Genomic DNA, 26,307 nt, shown 5'->3' with positions numbered 1-26,307 from the left:
ACTACAGCAACACCACTAGACCATCTGACTACAGCAACACCACTAGACCTACTGACTACAGCAACACCACTAGACCTACTGACTACAGCAACACCACTAGACCTACTGACTACAGCAACACCACTAGGCCTACTGACTACAGCAACACCACTAGGCCTACTGACTACAGCAACACCACTAGGCCTACTGACTACAGCAACACCACTAGGCCTACTGACTACAGCAACACCACTAGGCCTACTGACTACAGCAACACCACTAGGCCTACTGACTACAGCAACACCACTAGGCCTACTGACTACAGCAACACCACTAGGCCTACTGACTACAGCAACACCACTAGGCCTACTGACTACAGCAACACCACTAGACCTACTGACTACAGCAACACCACTAGACCTACTGACTACAGCAACACCACTAGGCCTACTGACTACAGCAACACCACTAGGCCTACTGACTACAGCAACACCACTAGAACTACTGACTACAGCAACACCACTAGGCCTACTGACTACATCAACACCACTAGACAACAGGTGGCAGCCCCAGCCGGTCAACAGGCAGAGCTAACTGAGCTACTGATGAAATCCAACACCACTTACTGCCAACGAGGAGATGGCTTTTACCAAATTCACACCCATTTTACTCACCCAGAAAAATAATGGATTACAAATAAACCCGACATATGGAAATGTTGTGTCCTGTGCAAACCTTATTGGCACCATCACGGACAGTATCAGGAAGACCGTGCTATAAGGGATCCTTGGGATGTCTCTACCATAAAAGCAAGTTGATTAATTAGCTAGATTGTAGATTAAGAAATTGATTAGTAGTTGTGAGAGGAGACTAAACATGTATTACATAATCCACGTATCAGTTGACAGGCAGCATGTTACAACATTCCTATGGTCTGTTAGCTGATGACTGTCCTATCATTGTTAATTGTCATCATGTTGCCTGGTTACAACATTCCTATGGTCTGTTAGCTGATGACTGTCCTATCATTGTTAATTGTCATCATGTTGCCTGGTTACAACATTCCTATGGTCTGTTAGCTGATGACTGTCCTATCATTGTTAATTGTCATCATGTTGCCTGGTTACAACATTCCTATGGTCTGTTAGCTGATGACTGTCCTATCATTGTTAATTATCATCATGTTGCCTGGTTACATTATTATTGTCTGTCAGCTGAATGCAAATGGCCGTCCTATCATTGTTAATTATCATCCGTTGTTTCCTTGATGATGTAGAACACATAACTAGAGAGTGGGCCAGACATTAAAATAAAAACAACTTTTAATAATTGTATTCGAAAGTGCAACGGCAAACATACAGTATTTATATCTGTAATTTGTTTTGGACAAACAAATGTGATATACAAAACAGAACATTGATTGTATTCAAAAGTGAAACAGCAAACATAGTTATACAGGTGATTAAAAACAACCCTTATTATATTTAAAAATACAACTGCAAAACTGTTATTCATTACCACAGTAAAAAATATATATATAATCTGGTGCTGCAAAATTCTGTCTTGTGCTCCTTACTTTCTGTGGTACCAATGAAGAAAAGTCCATTTAAAGCCCTGACTGTTGACACACAACCAGCCATGTTTCAGATACCCTGATACTCATGTCTGCAGTGACCCACAAACAGAGGCTCTGCCTGGATACCGCGCCTGGAGAGAGAGGGAGAAGATATGGAAAGGGAGAGAGGAGAGAGGGAGGAGAAGAGATGGAAAGGGAGAGAGGAGAGATGGAGGAGAAGAGATGGAAAGGGAGAGAGGAGAGAGGGAGGAGAAGAGTCTGTCTCCCTGTCTCAGCCCCAGTTAGGGCTCCAGTCCTCACTCTCCCCCTCTGTCTCCCTGTCTCAGCCCCAGTTAGGGCTCCAGTCCTCACTCTCCCCCTCTGTCTCCCTGTCTCAGCCCCAGTTAGGGCTCCAGTCCTCACTCTCCCCCTCAGCCCCAGTCTGTCTCCCCCCCTGTCTCCCTGTCTCAGCCCCAGTTAGGGCTCCAGTCCTCACTCTCCCCTCCTCTGTCTCCCTGTCTCAGCCCCAGTTAGGGCTCCAGTCCTCTCAGCTCTCCCCCTCTGTCTCCCTGTCTCAGCCCCAGTTAGGGCTCCAGTCCTCACTCTCCCCCTCTGTCTCCCTGTCTCAGCCCCAGTTAGGGCTCCAGTCCTCACTCTCCCCCTCTGTCTCAGCCCCAGTTAGGGCTCCAGTCCTCACTCCCCCCCTTCTGTCTCCCTGTCTCAGCCCCAGTTAGGGCTCCAGTCCTCACTTATCCCCCTCTGTCTCCCTGTCTCAGCCCCAGTTAGGGCTCCAGTCCTCATTCTCCCCCTCTGTCTCCCTGTCTCAGCCCCAGTTAGGGCTCCAGTCCTCACTCTGCCCCTCTGTCTCCCTGTCTCAGCCCCAGTTAGGGCTCCAGTCCTCACTCTCCCCCTCTGTCTCCCTTTCTCAGCCCCAGGTAGGGCTCCAGTCCTCACTCTCCCCCTCTGTCTCCCTGTCTCAGCCCCAGTTAGGGCTCCAGTCCTCACTCTCCCCCTCTGTCTCCCTGTCTCAGCCCCAGTTAGGGCTCCAGTCCTCACTCTCCCCCTCTGTCTCCCTGTCTCAGCCCCAGTTAGGGCTCCAGTCCTCACTCTCCCCCTCTGTCTCCCTGTCTCAGCCCCAGTTAGGGCTCCAGTCCTCACTCTCCCCCTCTGTCTCCCTGTCTCAGCCCCAGCTGTACTGTAAACCTGTGGTGCTGACGATGATAACTATTAACACGGGGCTGTCTGTCTGGCCTGGGGGGTAAAAGACTTGAGTGGGGCTCTGGCTAATAGGGGTGTGTGTGTGTAGGTGTGTCTGATAGGTGGGTCTGCAGGTGTCGCTGCCTGTGGACCGACACTGAAGATGAGTTTTGGGTAGAACGCCAGTGTATCTAAAAAGCTCACCGCATCGGCTACAGACACAGAGAGACCAGGTGGAAAGAGATAGAGAGAGATGTAGGTAAGAGCTCAACAACAGCTAATACTGCCACTCTGCTGCCGATGTGCATAATATCTCTCTGTAGCCTTTATTTAATGAGCGTCAGTCACACTGTCCATATCTCAATCCTGCTCTACCACTAAACATCATTACACTTCTGCTAAATGTCTACTCCGACTCTCATGTCATCACACACACATGTACACACACACAGAAATGCAGATAAGCGCCTCACGCTAGACTTACGCAGTAACCAGATCATACCTTCATAGGGACATTGTGCCATTCCGGGATATTCAGTATACCGGCACTGAACACAAGATGCGCTGATATTCAAACCCCTGAGGATCTGTAATCCGAAGGTTAGCAATTCTAACATGTTAAATCCCACAGAGAATGCTAACTAAATGCTAACGAGCGCATTGCCAACATTTTATAGTCTCTGACCTAAACTGTATAAGTATACAAGTAACTCCAAAATGCTACTCACAGTTTGCTGCACTAAACAAATATTAGACAGCAAGGCTCTTGATCCAGGTAGGGATTCTCTGCTGTTACCAAGCAAAGTCTGATTTAGGAAGAAGCTAACCTCTTAGCTAGATAGCTAACTAGCTACTAAATTACGCTAGGCTTGCACAACTGCAGAGCATTTAGTACATTTTAGACAGTTAACTTAAAAGTTATATCTAGCTGGCAAACATTTATTGATTCCACAGGTGAAGTGAGGAATACGATCTTCTTTATCTCCTATGGTAATTGACCAAGTTGACTGCAGGTATTTACTTACTACACATATTCAAATGTATTAAAACACTTTAAATAAATAGTTTCAATGGTATTGACAGGATTGAAAAACCATCCTATGGCTTTTTCCAAATACCCAGGTATACAGTACATACAGTTTGCTGCCCAAGCCTACCTCACACACAGGCCTTATTATGCTAATCATACTTATCTTTATAGAGCTGCTGTTCATGATATCCTCAATTCAGGAGAGGATGCTGCCACTGTTATCACTTTCTCTCTCCCCCCCTCTCCCCCTCTCACCCCCATCTCTCTCTCTCTCTCTCTCTCCCCCTCTCACCCCCATCTCTCTCTCTCTCTCCCCCTCTCACCCCCATCTCCCTCCCCCTCTCTCTCTATCTCCCTCTCTCTCTCTCTCTCTCTCTCCACTCTCTCTCCCTCTCTCCCTATATTTCTCTCCCTCTCTATCTCTCTCACTCTCCTTTTCTCTCTCTCTCTACCTTTAACTTTATCATAGTTCCTCCATAATTGTGCTGTCTGTCTCTCCACATCTCCTGTGATTGGTTATTTATAGCCAGGATGGTGTGGCCAGTCAAGTCTAATGACTATTGTTGGTGTGGCTACTCGTTAATGAGAAACTGTTCCTAGGTCTGAATCTGAACCAAAACACTCATTACTACAATTATACACTGTAGCACATTACAACACTACAGAAAGAGAGAGACAGAGTTTATTTATCTGTATTTGTTTGGTATTTCTAAACGTAGCTCTTTCTCTCTCTCTCTCTATCTTTCTCTCGCTCGCCCTCTTTCGTTCTCTCTCTCCAGAGTCTTTCTGTGTAGCAGTATCCTTGTGTAGGCGTAGCTTTTAGTATATCTAGGTCAGTGTAGATGGTGGTGGTGGTGTGTGTGTGTGTGTTCATGGTTGAATGACATCACCGCGTTTACTTTAAATAGCTCACAGTAGTGGATCAGTGAGTAGATATTAAAGGATTGGCCCAAGGGTTGAGCGTGTGAATCGTGGATTCTGTGTATGTGAGCTTGTGTGTGTAAGTGAGTGAATGTGCATATGATTTTTTTAGCGAGTCTGTATGTGCTTGTGTTAGGTGTGGGTGTGATGCTGTGTGCTTGTGTTAGGTGTGGGTGTGATGCTGTGTGCTTGTGTTAGGTGTGGGTGTGATGCTGTGTGCTTGTGTTAGGTGTGGGTGTGATGCTGTGTGCTTGTGTTAGGTGTGGGTGTGATGCTGTGTGCTTGTGTTAGGTGTGGGTGTGATGCTGTGTGCTTGTGTTAGGTGTGGGTGTGATGCTGTGTGCTTGTGTTAGGTGTGGGTGTGATGATGTGTGCTTGTGTTAGGTGTGGGTGTGATGATGTGTGCTTGTGTTAGGTGTGGGTGTGATGATGTGTGCTTGTGTTAGGTGTGGGTGTGATGATGTGTGCTTGTGTTAGGTGTGGGTGTGATGATGTGTGCTTGTGTTAGGTGTGGGTGTGATGATGTGTGCTTGTGTTAGGTGTGGGTGTGATGATGTGTGCTTGTGTTAGGTGTGATGCTTGTGTTAGGTTGTGTGATGAGGTGTGTGTTAGGTGTGATGATGTGTGCTTGTGTTAGGTGTGGGTGTGATGCTGTGTGCTTGTGTTAGGTGTGGGTGTGATGCTGTGTGCTTGTGTTAGGTGTGGGTGTGATGCTGTGTGCTTGTGTTAGGTGTGGGTGTGATGCTGTGTGCTTGTGTTAGGTGTGGGTGTGATGCTGTGTGCTTGTGTTAGGTGTGGGTGTGATGATGTGTGTGCTTGTGTTGTGGGTGTGGGTGTGATGCTGTGTGCTTGTGTTAGGTGTGGGTGTGATGATGTGTGCTTGTGTTAGGTGTGGGTTGATGTGTGTGCTTGTGTTAGGTGGGGTGTGATGCTGTGTGCTTGTGTTAGGTGTGGGTGTGATGCTGTGTGCTTGTGTTAGGTGTGGGTGTGATGATGTGTGCTTGTGTTAGGTGTGGGTGTGATGATGTGTGCTTGTGTTAGGTGTGGGTGTGATGCTGTGTGCTTGTGTTAGGTGTGGGTGTGATGATGTGTGCTTGTGTTAGGTGTGGGTGTGATGATGTGTGCTTGTGTTAGGTGTGGGTGTGATGATGTGTGCTTGTGTTAGGTGTGGGTGTGATGCTGTGTGCTTGTGTTAGGTGTGGGTGTGATGCTGTGTGCTTGTGTTAGGTGTGGGTGTGATGCTGTGTGCTTGTGTTAGGTGTGGGTGTGATGCTGTGTGCTTGTGTTAGGTGTGGGTGTGATGCTGTGTGCTTGTGTTAGGTGTGATGGTGTGATGATGTGGTGCTTGTGTTAGGTGTTAGGGTGTGATGCTGTGTGCTTGTGTTAGGTGTGGGTGTGATGCTGTGTGCTTGTGTTAGGTGTGGGTGTGATGCTGTGTGCTTGTGTTAGGTGTGGGTGTGATGCTGTGTGCTTGTGTTAGGTGTGGATGTGTGATGCTTAGTGTGTGATGTGTTAGGTGTGGGGTGTGATGCTGTGTGCTTGTGTTAGGTGTGTGATGCTGTGTGCTTGGTGTGATGGGTGTGTGCTTGTGTTAGGTGTGGGTGTGATGCTGTGTGCTTGTGTTAGGTGTGGGTGTGATGCTGTGTGCTTGTGTTAGGTGTGGGTGTGATGCTGTGTGCTTGTGTTAGGTGTGGGTGTGATGCTGTGTGCTTGTGTTAGGTGTGGGTGTGATGATGTGTGCTTGTGTTAGGTGTGGGTGTGATGCTGTGTGCTTGTGTTAGGTGTGGGTGTGATGCTGTGTGCTTGTGTTAGGTGTGGGTGTGATGCTGTGTGCTTGTGTTAGGTGTGGGTGTGATGATGTGTGCTTGTGTTAGGTGTGGGTGTGATGCTGTGTGCTTGTGTTAGGTGTGGGTGTGATGTGTGTGCTTGTGTTAGGTGTGGGTGTGATGAGGTGTGGGTGTGATTGTGTTAGGTGTGTGTGATTGGTGTGATGCTGTGTGCTTGTGTTAGGTGTGGGTGTGATGCTGTGTGCTTGTGTTAGGTGTGGGTGTGCTGTGTGCTTGTGTTAGGTGTGGGTGTGATGCTGTGTGCTTGTGTTAGGTGTGGGTGTGATGCTGTGTGCTTGTGTTAGGTGTGGGTGTGATGCTGTGTGCTTGTGTTAGGTGTGGGTGTGATGCTGTGTGCTTGTGTTAGGTGTGGGTGTGTGATGTGTGCTTGTGTTAGGTGTGGGTGTGATGCTGTGTGCTTGTGTTAGGTGTGGGTGTGATGATGTGTGCTTGTGTTAGGTGTGGGTGTGATGCTGTGTGCTTGTGTTAGGTGTGGGTGTGATGCTGTGTGCTTGTGTTAGGTGTGGGTGTGATGCTGTGTGCTTGTGTTAGGTGTGGGTGTGCTTGTGTTAGGTGATGCTGTGTGCTTGTGTTAGGTGTGGGTGTGATGATGTGTGCTTGTGTTAGGTGTGGGTGTGATGATGTGTGCTTGTGTTAGGTGGGTGTGATGCTGTGTGCTTGTGTTAGGTGTGGGTGTGATGCTGTGTGCTTGTGTTAGGTGTGGGTGTGATGCTGTGTGCTTGTGTTAGGTGTGGGTGTGATGCTGTGTGCTTGTGTTAGGTGTGGGTGTGATGCTGTGTGCTTGTGTTAGGTGTGGGTGTGATGCTGTGTGGGTGTGATGCTGTGTGCTTGTGTTAGGTGTGGGTGTGATGATGTGTGCTTGTGTTAGGTGTGGGTGTGATGATGTGTGCTTGTGTTAGGTGTGGGTGTGATGCTGTGTGCTTGTGTTAGGTGTGGGTGTGATGCTGTGTGCTTGTGTTGTGATGTGTGGTGTGTGATGCTGTGTGCTTGTGTTAGGTGTGTTAGGTGTGATGCTGTGTGTTGTGTTAGGTGTGTGATGTGTGATGCTGTGTGCTTGTGTTAGGTGTGGGTGTGATGCTGTGTGCTTGTGTTAGGTGTGGGTGTGATGCTGTGTGCTTGTGTTAGGTGTGGGTGTGATGCTGTGTGCTTGTGTTAGGTGTGGGTGTGATGATGTGTGCTTGTGTTAGGTGTGGGTGTGATGATGTGTGCTTGTGTTAGGTGTGGGTGTGATGCTGTGTGCTTGTGTTAGGTGTGGGTGTGATGCTGTGTGCTTGTGTTAGGTGTGGGTGTGATGCTGTGTGCTTGTGTTAGGTGTGGGTGTGATGCTGTGTGCTTGTGTTAGGTGTGGGTGTGATGCTGTGTGCTTGTGTTAGGTGTGGGTGTGATGATGTGTGCTTGTGTTAGGTGTGGGTGTGATGCTGTGTGCTTGTGTTAGGTGTGGGTGTGATGCTGTGTGCTTGTGTTAGGTGTGGGTGTGATGCTGTGTGCTTGTGTTAGGTGTGGGTGTGATGTGGGTGTGATGTGTGCTTGTGTTAGGTGTGGGTGTGATGCTGTGTGCTTGTGTTAGGTGTGGGTGTGATGCTGTGTGCTTGTGTTAGGTGTGGGTGTGATGCTGTGTGCTTGTGTTAGGTGTGGGTGTGATGCTGTGTGCTTGTGTTAGGTGTGGGTGTGATGCTGTGTGCTTGTGTTAGGTGTGGGTGTGATGCTGTGTGCTTGTGTTAGGTGTGGGTGTGATGATGTGTGCTTGTGTTAGGTGTGGGTGTGATGATGTGTGCTTGTGTTAGGTGTGGGTGTGATGATGTGTGCTGTGTGCTTGTGTTAGGTGTGTGGTGTGATGCTGTGTGCTTGTGTTAGGTGTGGGTGTGATGATGTGTGTTGTGTTAGGTGTGGGTGTGATGATGTGTGCTTGTGTTAGGTGTGGGTGTGATGTGTGCTTGTGTTAGGTGTGGGTGTGATGCTGTGTGCTTGTGTTAGGTGTGGGTGTGATGCTGTGTGCTTGTGTTAGGTGTGGGTGTGATGATGTGTGCTTGTGTTAGGTGTGGGTGTGATGTGGGTGTGATGCTGTGTGTTGTGTTAGGTATGTGTGGGTGTGATGATGTGTGCTTGTGTTAGGTGTGGGTGTGATGGTGTGATGATGTGTGCTTGTGTTAGGTGTGGGTGTGATGATGTGTGCTTGTGTTAGGTGTGGGTGTGATGATGTGTGCTTGTGTTAGGTGTGGGTGTGATGATGTGTGCTTGTGTTAGGTGTGGGTGTGATGATGTGTGCTTGTGTTAGGTGTGGGTGTGATGCTGTGTGCTTGTGTTAGGTGTGGGTGTGATGCTGTGTGCTTGTGTTAGGTGTGGGTGTGATGCTGTGTGCTTGTGTTAGGTGTGGGTGTGATGTGGGTGTGATGATGTGTGCTTGTGTTAGGTGTGGGTGTGATGATGTGTGCTTGTGTTAGGTGTGGGTGTGATGCTGTGTGCTTGTGTTAGGTGTGGGTGTGATGCTGTGTGCTTGTGTTAGGTGTGGGTGTGATGATGTGTGCTTGTGTTAGGTGTGGGTGTCATGCTGTGTGCTTGTGTTAGGTGTGGGTGTGATGCTGTGTGCTTGTGTTAGGTGTGGGTGTGCTTGTGTTAGGTGTGGGTGTGATGATGTGTGCTTGTGTTAGGTGTGGGTGTGATGTTGTGTGCTTGTGTTAGGTGTGGGTGTGATGCTGTGTGCTTGTGTTAGGTGTGGGTGTGATGCTGTGTGCTTGTGTTAGGTGTGGGTGTGATGCTGTGTGCTTGTGTTAGGTGTGGGTGTGATGATGTGTGCTTGTGTTAGGTGTGGGTGTGATGCTGTGTGCTTGTGTTAGGTGTGGGTGTGATGATGTGTGCTTGTATTATGATGTGGGTGTGATGATGTGTGCTTGTGTTAGGTGTGGGTGTGATGATGTGTGCTTGTGTTATGATGCTGTGCTTGTGTTAGGTGTGGGTGTGATGCTGTGTGCTTGTGTTAGGTGTGGGTGTGATGATGTGTGCTTGTGTTAGGTGTGGGTGTGATGCTGTGTGCTTGTGTTAGGTGTGGGTGTGATGATGTGTGCTTGTGTTAGGTGTGGGTGTGATGCTGTGTGCTTGTGTTAGGTGTGGGTGTGATGCTGTGTGCTTGTGTTAGGTGTGGGTGTGATGCTGTGTGCTTGTGTTAGGTGTGGGTGTGATGATGTGTGCTTGTGTTAGGTGTGGGTGTGATGCTGTGTGCTTGTGTTAGGTGTGGGTGTGATGATGTGTGCTTGTGTTAGGTGTGGGTGTGATGATGTGTGCTTGTGTTAGGTGTGGGTGTGATGCTGTGTGCTTGTGTTAGGTGTGGGTGTGATGCTGTGTGCTTGTGTTAGGTGTGGGTGTGATGATGTGTGCTTGTGTTAGGTGTGGGTGTGATGATGTGTGCTTGTGTTAGGTGTGGGTGTGATGCTGTGTGTTAGGTGTGGGTGTGATGCTTGTGTTAGGTGTGGGTGTGATGCTGTGTGCTTGTGTTAGGTGTGGGTGTGATGCTGTGTGCTTGTGTTAGGTGTGGGTGTGATGCTTGTGTGCTTGTGTTATGTGTGCTTTGTGTTAGGTGTGGGTGTGATGCTGTGTGCTTGTGTTAGGTGTGGGTGTGATGATGTGTGCTTGTGTTAGGTGTGGGTGTGATGCTGTGTGCTTGTGTTAGGTGTGGGTGTGATGATGTGTGCTTGTGTTAGGTGTGGGTGTGATGATGTGTGCTTGTGTTAGGTGTGGGTGTGATGATGTGTGCTTGTGTTAGGTGTGGGTGTGATGATGTGTGCTTGTGTTAGGTGTTGTGTGAGGTGTGGGTGTGATGATGTGTGCTTGTGTTAGGTGTGGGTGTGTGGTGTGATGCTGTGTGCTTGTGTTAGGTGTGGGTGTGATGATGTGTGCTTGTGTTAGGTGTGGGTGTGATGTGTGTGCTTGTGTTAGGTGTGGGTGTGATGATGTGTGCTTGTGTTAGGTGTGGGTGTGATGATGTGTGCTTGTGTTAGGTGTGGGTGTGATGATGTGTGCTTGTGTTAGGTGTGGGTGTGATGATGTGTGCTTGTGTTAGGTGTGGGTGTGATGATGTGTGCTTGTGTTAGGTGTGGGTGTGATGCTGTTTGCTTGTGTTAGGTGTGGGTGTGATGATGTGTGCTTGTGTTAGGTGTGGGTGTGATGCTGTGTGCTTGTGTTAGGTGTGGGTGATGCTGTGTGCTTGTGTTAGGTGATGCTGTGTGCTTGTGTTAGGTGTGGGTGTGATGATGTGTGCTTGTGTTAGGTGTGGGTGTGATGCTGTGTGCTTGTGTTAGGTGTGGGTGTGATGATGTGTGCTTGTGTTAGGTGTGGGTGTGATGATGTGTGCTTGTGTTAGGTGTGGGTGTGATGCTGTGTGCTTGTGTTAGGTGTGGGTGTGATGCTGTGTGCTTGTGTTAGGTGTGGGTGTGATGCTGTGTGCTGTCAGTATGTGTAGCCAGGCAGAGACACACCCATGCTTAACCCCAGGGTGGGGCAGGACTGTGTGCCACTCTCTCATCTCTCTCCCTCTTGATCTTTTTCAGTCTTTCATTATTTCTTGTTCTCTCGCATGCTCTCTCATCCCTCACTCCCTCGATCCTTCTCCTTTTCTCTCTGTTTTCTCTCCGTGTGACTTCCTCTCCGCCTCTCTGTGCAATAGTCAGTGTGCTGACAAGGTCTTAGCCTGCAGTCTTCAATAATGGCTATTTTTCTGTGTTCAGTGGCTTTGGATGGATGTGTGATGTCATTGTGCCAGAGGCGAAAACATAAGCATCCATACAGTATTTCAATTTGTTGAAGACTATGATTAGTTGATTAGATGATCAGCTGTTGTACTTGTACCCACAGTGGTACAGTTCTCTACTTATTCCTGTGACTCTGCAGTAGGAGTGTAGGTCGGGGAGGGGGGCACCCCCACACACACTCTGAGAGAGAGAGAGAATACACACCTGCACTGTCAGCAACACTTACACATCTGTCACTCTTAGACACCCCCTCCCCCTCCTCTCCTGAGCAGTGTCAGTCAAAGCCCTGAGTCACTGCAGTAAATCACTAGCTATTAGAATACAGTGTCACATTTAGCTTAACACACAACCTGTACATGCACAAACAGAATCACTCACACATTCTGACTCCACACACACACACACACACACACACACACACATACGCATACGCACACACACACACACACACACACACACACACACACACACACACACACACACACACTCACACTCACACTCACACTCACACTCACACTCACACTCACACACACACACATACACACACACACACACACACACACACACACACACACACACACACACACACACACACACACACACATACACACACACCATACATCATACTGATCCTACCTGTGTGTATGTGTTTCCCTGCAGCCCAAGTTGATGGCCAAGGACCTGTTAGACTTGGTGGCCTCCCACTTCAACCTAAAGGAGAAGGAATACTTTGGGATCTCCTACACAGACGAAACGTAAGTCCCTCTGGTTCACTGTTATGACCAGGAATATAGGACTGTCCTGTTTCTGGGGGGGCTATGTGAAGTGTAGGGTTTTGTTCCAGCCCAACACTAACACACCTCTAATGGGAAGTAACAACACTCTGGCCTGTTTATCACACAAGGAAAGAAATGTATGTTTGAAATGTGAAGATGTAATTTGATTGACATTGTTATTGTGGGAGTATAAAACAGATATCCTACAGTCTAGTCCCAGTCTGCTAGTCCCAGTGTGCTAGTCCCAGTCCTAGTGCTCTCATTTGAATAGTGTTTGTTATTGATTTACATAGGCCAACAGTCTGTGATATTTTATACCTCTCATTCATCCCTCTCTCCAGACCCTTTCAACAACTCCACTGGCATACCAAAATGCTGGGTGACATTTGTAAAAGACATAGCTAGAGACATGCACACCCCAGTTCTGTCTCTCTCTGTTTCTGTCTCTCTGTTTCTGTCTCTCTCTCTGTTTCTCCCCGAGTTCTGTCTCTCTCTCTGTTTCTCTCTCTCTCTGTTTCTGTCTCTCTCTGTTTCTCCCCCAGTTCTGTCTCTCTCTGTTTCTGTCTCTCTCTGTTTCTCCCCCAGTTCTGTCTCTCTCTGTTTCTCCCCCAGTTCTGTCTCTCTCTGTTTCTGTCTCTCTCTGTTTCTCCCCCAGTTCTGTCTCTCTCTGTTTCTGTCTCTCTCTGTTTCTCCCCCAGTTGTGTCTCTCTCTGTTTCTCCCCCAGTTCTGTCTCTCTTTTTCTCCCCCAGTTCTGTCTCTCTCTGTTTCTCCCCAGTTGTGTCTCTCTCTCTGTTTCTCTCCCAGTTGTGTCTCTCTCTGTTTCTCCCCCAGTTCTGTCTCTCTTTTTCTCCCCCAGTTCTGTCTCTCTCTGTCTCTCTCTGTTTCTGTCTCTCTCTGTTTCTCCCCCAGTTCTGTCTCTCTCTGTTTCTCCCCCAGTTCTGTCTCTCTCTGATTCTCCCCCAGTTCTGTCTCTCTCTGTTTCTCCCCCAGTTATGTCTCTCTCTGTTTCTCCCCCAGTTCTGTCTCTCTCTGTCTCTCCCTGTTTCTGTCTCTCTGTTTCTCCCCCAGTTATGTCTCTCTTTTCTCCCCCAGTTCTGTCTCTCTCTGTTTCTCCCCCAGTTCTGTCTCTCTTTTTCTCCCCCAGTTCTGTCTCTCTCTTTTTCTCCCCCAGTTCTGTCTCTCTCTGTTTCTCCCCTGTTATGTCTCTCTCTGTTTCTCCCCTGTTCTGTCTCTCTCTGTTTCTCCCCCTGTTCTGTCTCTCTCTGTTCTCCCCCAGTTCTGTCTCTCTCTGTTTCTCCCCTGTTTCTGTCTCTCTCTGTTTCTCCCCTGTTCTGTCTCTCTGTTCTCCCCCAGTTCTGTCTCTCTTTTTCTCCCCTAGTTCTGTCTCTCTCTGTTTCTCCTCCAGTTCTGTCTCTCTCTGTTTCTGTCTCTCTCTTTTTCTCCCCCAGTTCTGTCTCTCTCTGTTTCTCCCCCAGTTCTGTCTCTCTCTGTTTCTCCCCCAGTTCTGTCTCTCTCTGTTTCTGTCTCTCTCTGTTTCTCCCCCAGTTCTGTCTCTCTCTGTTTCTGTCTCTCTGTTTCTCCCCTAGTTCTGTCTCTCTCTGTTTCTGTCTCTCTCTGTTTCTCCTCCAGTTCTGTCTCTCTCTGTTTCTGTCTCTCTCTGTTTCTCCCCCAGTTCTGTCTCTCTCTCTGTTTCTGTCTCTCTTTTTCTCCCCCAGTTCTGTCTCCCTCTGTTTCTGTCTCTCTCTGTTTCTCCCCCAGTTCTGTCTCTCTCTGTTTCTGTCTCTCTCTGTTTCTCCCCCAGTTCTGTCTCTCTCTGTTTCTCCCCCAGTTCTGTCTCTCTCTGTTTCTCCCCCAGTTCTGTCTCTCTCTGTTTCTGTCTCTCCCTCTATCTCTGTTTCTCCCCCAGTTCTGTCTCTCTCTGTTTCTCCCCCAGTTCTGTCTCTCTGTTTCTGTCTCTCTCTCTTCTGTCTCTCTCCCCAGTTTCTGTCTCTCTCTGTTTCTGTTTCTGTCTCTCTCTGTTTCTGTCTCTCTCTGTCTTCTCCCCAGTTCTGTCTCTCTGTTTCTCCCCCAGTTCTGTCTCTCTGTTTCTCCCCCAGTTCTGTCTCTCTCTGTTTCTCCCTCTCTGTTCTGTCTCTCTCTGTTTCTCCCCCAGTTTCTGTCTCTCTCTGTTTCTGTCTCTCTCTGTTTCTCCCCCTCTGTTCTGTCTCTCTCTGTTTCTGTCTCCCCAGTTCTGTCTCTCTCTGTTTCTGTCTCTCTCTGTTTCTCCCCAGTTCTCTCTCTCTCTGTTTCTGTCTCTCTGTTTCTCCCCCTGTTCTCTGTCTCTCTCTGTTTCTCTTCTGTCTCTCTGTTTCTGTTTCTGTCTCTCTCTGTTTCTGTCTGTCTCTCTCTTTCTGTCTCTCTCTGTTTCTGTTCTCTCTCTCTGTTTCTCTGTCTCCTCTGTTTCTGTCTCTCTCTGTTTCTCCCCCAGTTCTGTCTCTCTCTGTTTCTCCCCCAGTTCTGTCTCTCTGTTTCTGTCTCTCTCTGTTTCTCCCCCAGTTCTGTCTCTCTCTGTTTCTCCCCCAGTTCTGTCTCTCTGTTTCTGTTTCTCTCTCTTCTGTCTCTCTCTGTTTCTGTCTCTCTGTTTCTCCCCAGTTCTGTCTCTCTCTGTTTCTCCCCAGTTCTGTCTCTCTCCCCCAGTTCTGTCTCTCTCTGTTTCTCCCCAGTTCTGTCTCTCTGTCTCTCTGTTTCTGTCTCTCTGTTTCTGTCTCTCTGTGTTTCTCCCCCAGTTCTGTCTCTCTGTTTCTGTCTCTCTGTTTCTTCTGTTTCTGTTTCTGTCCCAGTTCTGTCTCTCTCTGTTTCTCCCCCAGTTCTGTCTCTCTGTTTCTGTCCCTCTGTTCTCTGTCTCTCTGTTCTGTCTCTCTCTGTTTCTCCCCCAGTCTGTCTCTCTCTGTTTCTGTCTCTCTGTTTTCTGTCTTTCTCCCTGTTCTGTCTCTCTCTGTTTCTCCCCCAGTTCTGTCTCTCTCTGTTTCTCCCCCAGTTCTGTCTCTCTCTGTTTCTCCCCCAGTTCTGTCTCTCTGTTTCTCCCCCAGTTCTGTCTCTCTCTGTTTCTCCCCCAGTTCTGTCTCTCTCTGTTTCTGTCTCTCTGTCTCTTTTTTCTCCCCTCTGTTCTGTCTCTCTCTGTTTCTCCCTGTTCTGTCTCTCTCTGTTTCTCCCCTCTGTTCTGTCTCTCTCTGTTTCTGTCTCTCTCTGTTTCTCCCCCAGTTCTGTCTCTCTCTGTTTCTGTCTCTCTCTGTTTCTCCCCTCTGTTCTGTCTCTCTCTCTGTTTCTGTCTCCTGTCCTCCTCCTGTTCTGTCTCTCTCTGTTTCTGTCTCTGTCTTTTCTCCCCCAGTTCTGTCTCTCTCTGTTTCTCTGTCTCCAGTTCTCTGTCTCCCTGTTTCTGTCTCTCTGTTTCTGTCTCTCTCTCTGTTTCTCCCCCAGTTCTGTCTCTCTGTTTCTCTCTCTCTCTGTTTCTCCCCCAGTTCTGTCTCTCTCTTTCTCCCCCAGTTTGTCTCTCTCTGTTTCTCCCCAGTTCTGTCTCTCTGTTTTCTCCCCCAGTTCTGTCTCTCTCTGTTTCTGTCTCTCTGTCTCTCTCTCTGTTTCTCCCCCAGTTCTGTCTCTCTCTCCCCCAGTTCTGTTTCTCTGTCTTCTGTCTCTCTCTTTTCTCCCCCAGTCTCTGTTTCTGTCTCTCTGTTTCTCTGTTCTGTCTCTCTCTGTTTCTGTCTCTCTGTTTCTCCCCCAGTTCTGTCTCTCTCTGTTTCTCCCCCAGTTCTGTGTCTCTCTGTTTCTCCCCCAGTTCTGTCTCTCTCTGTTTCTGTTCTATCTCTCTCTGTTTCTGTCTCTCCCTGTCTCTCTCTGTTTCTGTCTCTCTGTTCTGTCTCTCTCTGTTTCTCCCCCAGTTCTCTGTCTCTGTCTCTCTCTGTTTCTCCCCCAGTTCTGTCTCTCTCTGTTTCTGTCTCTCTCTTTTCTCCCCCCAGTTCTGTCTCTCTCTGTTTCTCCCCCAGTTCTGTCTCTCTCTGTTTCTGTCTCTCTCTGTTTCTCCCCCAGTTCTGTCTCTCTCTGTTTCTGTCTCTCTCTGTTCTGTCTCTCTGTCTCTCTCTGTTTCTCCCCAGTTCTGTCTCTCTCTGTTTCTCCCTCTCTGTTCTGTCTCTCTCTGTTTCTCCCCCAGTTCTGTCTCTCTCTGTTTCTCTCTCCTGTTCTGTCTCTCTCTGTTTCTCCCCCTCTTCTGTCTCTCTCTGTTTCTCCCCCAGTTCTGTTTCTCCCCAGTTCTGTCTCTCTCTGTTTCTGTCTGTCTCTCTCCCCCAGTTCTGTCTCTCTCTGTTCTCCCTGTTCTGTCTCTCTGTTTCTCCCCTCTGTTCTGTCTCTCTCTGTTTCTCCCCAGTTCTGTCTCTCTCTGTCTCTCTGTTTCTGTCTCTCTGTTTCTCCCTCTCTGTTTCTGTCTCTCTCTCTGTTTCTGTCTCCCCCAGTTCTGTCTCTCTCTGTTTCTCCCCCAGTTCTGTCTCTCTCTTTTTCTCCCCAGTTCTGTCTCTCTGTTTCTGTCTCTCTCTGTTCTCTCTCTCTCTGTTTCTCTCTGTTCTGTCTCTCTGTTTTTCTCCCCCAGTTCTGTCTCTCTCTGTTTCTCCCCTCTGTTCTGTCTCTCTCTGTTCTCTGTCCCTGTTCTGTCTCTCTCTGTTTCTCCTCCTGTTTCTGTCTCTCTCTGTTTCTGTCTCTCTCTTTTTCTCCCCAGTTCTCTCTCTCTCTGTTTCTGTCTCTCTGTTTCTGTCTCTCTGTTTCTCTCTGTCTCTCTCTGTTTCTGTCTCTCTCTGTTTCTCTCCCAGTTCTGTCTCTCTCTGTTCTGTCTCTCTCTGTTTCTCCCCCAGTTCTGTCTCTCTCTGTTTCTGTCTCTCTCTGTTTCTCCCCTGTTCTGTCTCTCTCTGTTTCTGTCTCTCTCTGTTTCTCTCCCTGTTCTCTCTCTCTCTGTCTCTCTCCTCCCCAGTTTCTGTTCTGTCTCTCTCTGTTTCTGTCTCTCTCTCTCTCTCTCTGTTTCTCCCCCAGTTCTGTCTCTCTCTGTTTCTCCCCCAGTTCTGTCTCTCTCTGTTTCTGTCTCTCTCTCTCTGTTTCTCCCCCAGTTCTGTCTCTCTCTCTGTTTCTCTCTCTCTCTGTTTCTGTCTCTCTCTGTTTCTCCCCCAGTTCTGTCTCTCTCTGTTTCTCCCCCAGTTCTGTGTCTCTCTGTTTCTTCCCCAGTTCTGTCTCTCTCTGTTTCTCCCCCAGTTCTATCTCTCTCTGTTTCTGTGTCTCTCTGTTTCTGTCTCTCTCTGTTTCTCCCCCAGTTCTGTCTCTCTCTGTTTCTCCCCCAGTTCTGTCTCTCTCTGTTTCTCCCCCAGTTTCTGTCTCTCTGTTTCTGTTTCTGTCTCTCTCTGTTTCTCCCTCCTGTTTCTGTCTCTCTGTTTCTCCCCTGTTTCTGTTCTCTCTCTCTGTTTCTCTGTTCTGTATCTCTTTTTCTCCCCCAGTTCTGTCTCTCTCTGTTTCTCCTCCAGTTCTGTCTCTCTCTGTTTCTGTCTCTCTCTGTTTCTCCCCCAGTTCTGTCTCTCTGTTTCTCCCCCAGTTCTGTCTCTCTCTGTTTCTCCCCCAGTTCTGTCTCTCTCTCTGTTTCTGTCTCTCTGTTTCTCCCCCAGTTCTGTCTCTCTCTGTTTCTGTCTCTCTCTGTTTCTCCCCCAGTTCTGTCTCTCTCTCTGTTTCTGTCTCTCTTTTTCTCCCCCAGTTCTGTCTCTCTCTGTTTCTGTCTCTCTGTTTCTCCCTCTCTGTTTGTCTCTCCTGTTTCTGTCTCTCTGTTTCTCCCCAGTTCTGTCTCTCTCTGTTTCTCCCCAGTTCTCTGTCTCTCTGTTTCTGTCTTCTCTCCCCCAGTTCTTCTCTGTTTCTGTCTCTCTGTTTCTCCCCCAGTTCTGTCTCTCTCTGTTTCTCCCCCAGTTCTGTCTCTCTCTGTTTCTGTCTCTCTCTGTTTCTCCCCTGTTCTGTCTCTCTGTTTCTCTCTCTGTTTCTCCCCCAGTTCTGTCTCTCTGTTTCTCTGTTTCTGTCTCTCTGTTTCTCCCCCAGTTCTGTCTCTCTGTTTCTGTTCTCTCTCTCTGTTTCTCCCCAGTTCTGTCTCTCTCTGTTTCTGTCTCTCTCTGTCTCTGTTTCTCCCCCAGTTCTGTCTCTCTCTGTTTCTGTTTCTGTCTGTCTCTCTGTCTGTCTCCCCCAGTTCTGTCTCTCTCTCTGTTTCTCTGTCTCTTCTGTTTCTCTCTCTCTGTTTCTCCCCAGTTCTGTCTCTCTCTGTTTCTCCCCCAGTTCTGTCTCTCTGTTTCTCCCCAGTTCTGTTCTGTCTCTCTGTCTCCCTGTTCTGTCTCTCTCTGTTTCTCCCCTGTTCTGTCTCTCTGTTTCTGTCTCTCTCTGTCTTCTCTGTTTCTCCCCAGTTCTGTCTCTCTCTGTTTCTCCCCCAGTTCTGTCTCTCTCTGTTTCTGTCTCTCTCTGTTTCTCCCCAGTTCTGTCTCTCTCTGTTTCTCCCCCAGTTCTGTCTCTCTGTTTCTCCCTCTGTTCTGTCTCTCTCTGTTTCTCTCTCCTGTTCTCTGTTCTCTGTCTCTCTGTCTGTTTCTCTCCCCAGTTCTGTCTCTCTCTTTCTTTCTGTCTCTCTCTGTTTCTCCCCCAGTTCTGTCTCTCTGTCTTCTGTCTTCTGTCTCTCTCTGTTTCTCCCCCAGTTCTGTCTCTCTCTGTTTCTCCCCCAGTTCTGTCTCTCTGTTTTTCTCCCTCTCTGTTCTGTCTCTCTCTGTTTCTGTCTCTTTCTGTCTCTCTCTGTTTCTCCCCTCAGTTCTGTCTCTCTCTGTTTCTGTTCTGTCTCTCTCTCTCCCCTGTTCTGTCTCTCTCTGTTTCTGTCTCTCTGTTTCTCCCCCAGTTCTGTCTCTCTGTTTCTTCTCCCTGTTCTGTCTCTCTGTCTCTCTGTTTCTCCCCCAGTTCTGTCTCTCTGTTTCTCCCCCAGTTCTGTCTCTCTCTGTTTCTCCCCCAGTTCTGTCTCTCTCTTTTCTCCCCAGTTCTGTCTCTCTGTTTCTGTCTTCTGTCTCTCTCTGTTTCTCTCCAGTTCTGTCTCTCTCTCTGTTTCTCCCTCTCTGTTCTGTCTCTCTCTTCCCCCAGTTCTGTCTCTCTCTGTTCTGTTTCTCCCTCTCTGTTTCTGTCTCTCTGTTTCTCCCCCAGTTCTCTCTCTGTTTCTCTGTTTCTGTCTCTCTCTGTTTCTCCCCTCTGTTTCTGTCTGTCTGTCTCTCTGTTTCTCCCCTAGTTCTGTCTCTCTCTGTTTCTCCCCCAGTTCTGTCTCTCTCTGATTCTCCCCCAGTTCTGTATCTCTTTTTCTCCCCCAGTTCTGTCTCTCTCTGTTTCTCCTCCAGTTCTGTCTCTCTCTGTTTCTGTCTCTCTCTGTTTCTCCCCCAGGTCTGTCTCTCTCTGTTTCTGTCTCTCTATGATTCTCCCCCAGTTCTGTATCTCTTTTTCTCCCCCAGTTCTGTCTCTCTCTGTTTCTCCCCCAGTTCTGTCTCTCTCTGTTTCTGTCTCTCTCTGTTTCTCCCCCAGTTCTGTCTCTCTCTGTTTCTGTCTCTCTCTGTTTCTCCCCTAGTTCTGTCTCTCTCTGTTTCTGTCTCTCTCTGTTTCTCCCCCAGTTCTGTCTCTCTCTGTTTCTGTCTCTCTCTGTTTCTCCCCCAGTTCTGTCTCTCTGTTTCTCCCCTGTTTCTGTTCTGTCTCTCTTTCTCTCCCCAGTTCTGTCTCTCTCTGTTTCTCCTCCAGTTCTGTCTCTCTCTGTTTCTGTCTCTCTGTTTCTCCCCAGTTCTGTCTCTCTCTCTGTTTCTGTCTCTCTGTTTCTCCCCCAGTTCTGTCTCTCTGTTTCTCCCTCTGTTTTCTGTCTCTCTCTGTTTCTCCCCCAGTTCTGTCTCTGTCTCTCTGTTTCTGTCTCTCTCTGTTTCTCCCCTGTTCTGTCTCTCTCTCTGTTTCTGTCTCTCTCTGTTTCTCCCCAGTTCTGTCTCTCTCTGTTTCTTCTCTCCCCAGTTCTGTCTCTCTCTGTTTCTGTCTCTCTGTTTCTCCCCCAGTTCTGTCTCTCTCTCTTTCTGTCTCTCTCCCCAGTTCTGTTTCTTCTCCCCCAGTTCTGTCTCTCTCTCTCTGTTTCTCCCCCAGTTCTGTCTCTCTCTTTTTCTCCCTGTTTCTGTCTCTCTCTGTTCTGTCTCTCTTTTCTCCCCCAGTTCTGTCTCTCTCTCTTCTGTTTCTCTCCTGTTCTGTCTCTCTCTGTTTCTCTGTCCCTCTGTTCTGTCTCTCTCTTTTCTCCCCAGTTCTGTCTCTCTGTCCTCTGTTTCTCTCTCTGTTTCTCCCCCAGTTCTGTCTCTCTCTGTTTCTGTCTCCCAGTTCTGTCTCTCTCTCTTGTTTCTCCCTGTTCTGTCTCTCTGTTTCTCCCCAGTTCTGTCTCTCTCTGTTTCTCCCCCAGTTCTGTCTCTCTCTGTTTCTGTCTCTCTCTGTTTCTCCCCCAGTTCTGTCTCTCTCTGATTCTCCCCCAGTTCTGTATCTCTTTTTCTCCCCCAGTTCTGTCTCTCTCTGTTTCTCCTCCAGTTCTGTCTCTCTCTGTTTCTGTCTCTCTCTGTTTCTCCCCCAGTTCTGTCTCTCTCTGTTTCTGTCTCTCTCTGTTTCTCCCCCAGTTCTGTCTCTCTTTTTCTCCCCCAGTTCTGTCTCTCTCTGTTTCTCCCCCAGTTCTGTCTCTCTCTGTTTCTGTCTCTCTCTGTTTCTCCCCCAGTTCTGTCTCTCTCTGTTTCTGTCTCTCTCTGTTTCTCCCCCAGTTCTGTCTCTCTCTGTTTCTGTCTCTCTCTGTTTCTCCCCCAGTTCTGTCTCTCTCTGTTTCTGTCTCTCTCTGTTTCTCCCCCAGTTCTGTCTCTCTCTGTTTCTCCCCCAGTTCTGTCTCTGTCTCTCTGTTTCTTCTCCCCTCTCTTTTCTCTCCCCAGTTCTGTCTCTCTCTGTTTCTCCTCCAGTTCTGTCTCTCTCTGTTTCTGTCTCTCTCTGTTTCTCCCCCAGGTCTGTCTCTCTCTGTTTCTGTCTCTCTATGATTCTCCCCCAGTTCTGTATCTCTTTTTCTCCCCCAGTTCTGTCTCTCTGTTTTCTCCCCTCAGTTCTGTCTCTGTTTCTGTCTCTCTCTGTTTCTCCCCCAGTTCTGTCTCTCTGTTTCTGTCTCTCTGTTTCTCCCCCAGTTCTGTCTCTCTCTGTTTCTGTCTCTCTCTGTTTCTCCCCCAGTTCTGTCTCTCTCTGTTTCTGTCTCTCTCTGTTTTCTCCCCCAGTTCTGTCTCTCTCTGTTTCTCCCCCAGTTCTGTCTCTCTGTTTCTGTCTCCCCCAGTTCTGTCTCTCTCTGTTTCTCCCCAGTTCTGTCTCTCTCTGTTTCTCCCCAGTTCTGTCTCTCTCTGTTTCTCCCCCAGTTCTGTCTCTCTCTGTTTCTGTCTCTCTCTGTTTCTCCCCCAGTTCTGTCTCTCTCTGTTTCTCCCCCAGTTCTGTCTCTCTCTGTTTCTCCCCCAGTTCTGTCTCTCTCTGTTTCTGTCTCTCTGTTTCTCCCCCAGTTCTGTCTCTCTCTGTTTCTCTCTCTGTTTCCCCAGTTCTGTCTCTCTCTGTTTCTGTCTCTCTGTCTCTTCTCTCCCCAGTTTCTGTCTCTCTCTGTTTCTCCCTCTCTGTTTCTGTCTCTCTCTTCTCTCTGTTTCTGTCTCTCTGTTTCTCCCCCAGTTCTGTCTCTCTCTGTTCTCTCTCCTCTGTTTCTCCCTCAGTTCTGTCTGTCTCTCTGTTTCTGTTCTCTCTGTCTCTCCCCTGTTTCTGTCTCTCTCTGTTTCTGTCTCTCTGTTTCTCCCCCAGTTCTGTCTCTCTCTGTTTCTCCCCCAGTTCTGTCTCTCTCTTCTCTCCCTGTTCTGTCTCTCTCTGTTTCTGTCTCTCTCTGTTTCTCTGTCTCCCCAGTTCTGTCTCTCTGTCTGTTTTCTGTCTCTCTCTTTCTCCTGTCAGTTCTGTCTCTCTCTTGTCTCTCTCTCTCTGTTTCTCCCCCAGTTCTGTCTGTTCTCTCTCTCTGTTTCTCCCCCAGTTCTGTCTCTCTCTGTTTCTCCCCCTGTTTCTCTGTCTCTCTGTTGTTTCTCCCCCAGTTCTGTCTCTCTCTGTTTCTCCCCCAGTTCTGTCTCCTCTGTTTCTGTCTCTCTCTGTTTCTCCCCCAGTTCTGTCTCTCTCTGTTTCTGTTTCTCCCCCAGTTCTGTCTCTCTCTGTCTCTCTCTGTTCTCTCTCTCTCTGTTTGTCTCCCCCCAGTTCTGTCTCTCTCTGTTTCTCCCCCAGTTCTGTCTCTCTGTTTCTGTCTCTCTCTTCTCTGTTCTGTGTCTCTCTGTTTCTCCCCAGTTCTGTCTCTCTCTGTTTCTGTCCCCAGTTCTGTCTCTCTCTGTTTCTCTCTCCAGTTCTGTCTCTCTGTTTCTGTTTCTGTTTCTCCCCCAGTTCTCTCTCTCTGTTTCTGTCTCTCTGTTTCTCCCCCAGTTCTGTCTCTCTCTGTTTCTGTCTCTCTGTTTCTGTCCTGTCTCTCTCTGTTTCTGTCTCTCTGTTTCTGTCTTTCCTGTCTCTCCTGTTTCAGTTCTGTCTCTCTCTGTTTCTCCCCCAGTTCTGTCTCTCTCTTCTGTTTCTCCCAGTTCTGTCTCTCTCTGTTTCTGTCTCTCTCTGTTTGTTCTCTCTCTCCTGTTTCTGTCTCTCTCTGTCTCTCCCCCCCCAGTTCTGTCTCTCTGTTTCTGTCTCTCTGTCTCTCTGTTTCTCCCCCAGTTCTGTCTCTCTCTGTTTCTCTTCTGTCTCTCTCTGTTTCTCCTGTTCTGTCTCTCTCTGTTTCTCCCCCAGTTCTGTCTCTCTGTTTCTGTCTCTCTCTGTTTCTCCTCCCAGTTTCTGTCTCTGTCTCTTTCTGTTTCTGTCTCTCTTTCTCCCCCAGTTCTGTCTCTCTCTGTTTCTGTCTCTCTCTGTTTCTCCCTCTTCTGTCTCTCTCTGTTTCTGTCTCTCTCTGTTTCTCCCCCAGTTCTGTCTCTCTGTTTCTGTCTCTCTCTGTTTCTCCCCTGTTCTGTCTCTCTCTGTTTCTGTCTCTCTGTTTCTGTTTCTCCCCCAGTTCTGTCTCTCTCTGTTTCTGTCTCTCTGTTTCTCCCCCAGTGTCTCTCTCTGTTTCTCCCCCAGTTCTGTCTCTCTCTGTTTCTCCCTCTGTTTCTCCCCCAGTTCTGTCTCTCTCTGTTTCTCCCCCAGTTCTGTCTCTCTGTTTCTGTCTCTCCTCCCCCAGTTCTGTCTCTCTCTCTGTTTCTGTTTCTCCCCCCAGTTCTGTCTCTCTGTTTCTGTTCTGTTCTCTCTGTTTCTCCCCAGTTCTGTCTCTCTCTGTTTCTGTCTCTCTCTGTTTCTCCCCCAGTTCTGTCTCTCTCTGTTTCTGTCCCCTGTTTCTCCCCCAGTTCTGTCTCTCTCTCTCTGTTTCTGTCCCTGTTCTGTCTCTCTGTTTCTCTCTTCTGTCTCTCTCTGTTTCTCCCCCTGTCTCTCTCTGTTTCTCCCCCAGTTCTGTCTCTCTCTGTTTCTGTCTCTCTCTGTTTCTCCCCAGTTCTGTCTCTCTCTGTTTCTGTCTCTCTCTGTTTCTCCCCCTCTTCTGTCTCTCTCTGTTTCTGTCTCTCTCTGTTTCTCCCCCAGTTCTGTCTCTCTCTCTCTCTGTTTCTGTCTCTCTCTGTTTCTCTCTCTGTTTCTCTCTCTCTCTTTTTCTCCCTCTGTTCTGTCTCTCTCTGTTTCTGTCTTCTGTTCTGTCTCTCTGTTTCTCCCCCAGTTCTGTCTCTCTCTGTTTCTCCCTCTCTGTTCTGTTCTCTCTCTCTCTGTTTCTCCCCTCTGTTCTGTCTCTCTCTGTTTCTCCCCCAGTTCTGTCTCTCTCTGTTTCTGTTTCTGTCTCTCTGTTTCTGTCTCTCTGTTTCTGTCTCTCTCTGTTTCTCCCCCCAGTTCTGTCTCTCTGTTTCTGTCTCTCTGTTTCTGTTTCTGTCTCTCTCTGTTTCTGTCTCTCTCTGTTTCTCCCCCAGTTCTGTCTCTCTCTGTTTCTGTCTCTCTGTTTCTCCCCAGTTCTGTCTCTCTCTGTTTCTGTCTCTCTCTGTTTCTCCCCCAGTTCTGTCTCTCTGTTTCTCCCCTGTTTCTGTCTCTTCTGTCTCTCTCTCTCTCTCCCCCAGTTCTGTCTCTCTCTGTTTCTGTCTCTCTGTTTCTCTCCCCAGTTCTGTCTCTCTCTGTTTCTGTCTCTGTCTCTCTCTGTTTCTCCCCAGTTCTGTTCTGTCTCTCTCTTTTCTGTCCCAGTTCTGTCTCTCTCTGTTTCTCCCCCAGTTCTGTCTCTCTCTGTTTCTGTCTCTCTCTGTTTCTCCCCCAGTTCTGTCTCTCTGTCTCTCTGTTTCTCCCCAGTTCTGTCTCTCTGTTTCTGTTTCTGTCTCTCTGTCTCTCCCCAGTTCTGTCTCTCTCTGTTTCTGTCTCTCTCTGTTTCTCCCCCAGTTCTGTCTCTCTCTGTTTCTCTCCCTGTTCTGTCTCTCTCTGTTTCTCCCCCAGTTCTGTCTCTCTCTCTGTTTCTGTCTCTCTCTGTTTCTCCCCTGTTTTCTGTCTCTCTCTGTTTCTGTCTCTCTCTGTTTCTGTCCTCTGTCTTCTGTCTCTCTCTGTTTCTGTCTGTCTCTCTCTGTTTCTCCCCCAGTTCTGTCTCTCTCTGTTTCTCCCCCTGTTCTGTCTCTCTGTTTCTCCCCTGTTCTGTCTCTCTCTGTTTCTCCTCTGTTTCTGTCTCTCTGTTTCTGTCTCTCTCTGTTTCTCTCCCCAGTTCTGTCTCTCTCTGTTTCTGTTCTCTGTCTCTGTTCTGTCTCTCTCTGTTTCTCCCCTCTGTTCTGTCTCTCTCTGTTTCTCCCCCAGTTCTGTCTCTCTCTGTTTCTGTCTCTCTGTTTCTCCCCCAGTTCTGTCTCTCTGTTTCTGTCTCTCTCTGTTTCTCCCCCTCTGTTTCTGTCTCTCTCTGTTTCTGTCTCTCTGTTTCTGTTCTCTCTCTGTTTCTCTCCTGTCTCTCAGTTCTGTCTCTCTCTGTTTCTCCCCCAGTTCTGTCTCTCTCTGTTTCTGTCTCTCTCTCTCTATTTCTCCCCCAGTTCTGTCTCTCTCTCTGTTTCTCCCCTGTCTGTCTCTCTGTTTCTGTCTCTCTCTGTTTCTCCCCTGTTTCTGTCTCTCTCTGTTTCTGTTCTGTCTCTCTCTCTGTCTCTCTCCTCCTCTCCAGTTCTGTCTCTCTCTGTTTCTGTCTCTCTCTGTTTCTCCCCAGTTCTGTCTCTCTGTTTCTGTCTCTCTCTCTGTTTCTCCCCCAGTTCTGTCTCTCTCTGTCTCTCTCTGTTTCTCCCCCTGTTCTGTCTCTCTCTGTTTCTGTCTCTCTCTGTTTCTCCCCCAGTTCTGTCTCTCTGTTTCTGTCTCTCTCTGTTTCTCCCCCAGTTCTGTCTCTCTCTGTTTCTGTTCTGTCTCTCTCTGTTTCTCCTCTCTGTTCTGTCTCTCTCTGTTTCTCCTCTGTCTCTCTCTCTGTTCTGTCTCTCTCTGTTTCTCCCCCTCTCTCTGTTTCTGTTCTCTCTCTGTTTCTCCCCTGTTCTGTCTCTCTGTTCTGTCTCTCTGTCTTCTGTTTCTCTCTCTCTCTGTTTCTGTCTCTCTCTCTGTTTCTGTCTCTCTGTTCTGTCTCTCTGTGTTTCTGTCTCTCTCTGTTTCTCCCCAGTTCTGTCTCTCTCTGTTTCTGTCTCTCTCTGTTTCTCCCCCAGTTCTGTCTCTCTGTTTCTCCCCTCTGTTTCTCTCTCTCTGTTCTGTCTCTCTGTCTCTGTTTCTCCCCCAGTTCTGTCTGTCTCTGTTTCTCCCCCAGTTTCTGTCTCTCTGTTTCTGTTTCTGTCTTCTGTCTCTCTCTGTTTCTGTCTCTCTGTTTCTTTCTCCCCCAGTTCTGTCTCTCTGTTTCTGTCTCTCTCTGTTTCTCCCCAGTTCTGTCTCTCTCTGTTTCTCCCCCAGTTCTGTTTCTCTGTTTCTGTTTCTCCCCCAGTTCTGTCTCTCTGTTTCTCCCCCAGTTCTGTCTCTCTCTGTTTCTGTCTCTCTCTGTTTCTCCCCCAGTTCTGTCTCTCTCTCTCTGTTTCTGTCTCTCTCTGTTTCTCCCCCAGTTCTGTCTCTCTCTGTTTCTCCCCCAGTTCTGTCTCTCTCTGTTTCTCCCCCAGTTCTGTCTCTCTCTGTTTCTGTCTC

The 26,307-nt window shown here is 48.4% G+C and overlaps 1 protein-coding gene across 1 annotated transcript in view; it reads left to right on the top strand.

Annotated features, from left to right (window-relative positions):
* The window catches only part of LOC115109451 (FERM domain-containing protein 4A-like), a 177,598-nt gene that overhangs the window by 64,143 nt on the left and 87,148 nt on the right, over nt 1-26,307 (top strand). Inside the window, 1 exon segment of the mRNA XM_065009760.1 lies at nt 11,932-12,026. Coding sequence (XP_064865832.1) covers nt 11,932-12,026 — 95 coding nt within the window.

Source organism: Oncorhynchus nerka, linkage group LG25 (genome assembly GCF_034236695.1).
Source record: "Oncorhynchus nerka isolate Pitt River linkage group LG25, Oner_Uvic_2.0, whole genome shotgun sequence".
NCBI classification, from domain to species: domain Eukaryota; kingdom Metazoa; phylum Chordata; class Actinopteri; order Salmoniformes; family Salmonidae; genus Oncorhynchus; species Oncorhynchus nerka.
This window is presented reverse-complemented; position numbering and strand designations above follow the sequence as displayed.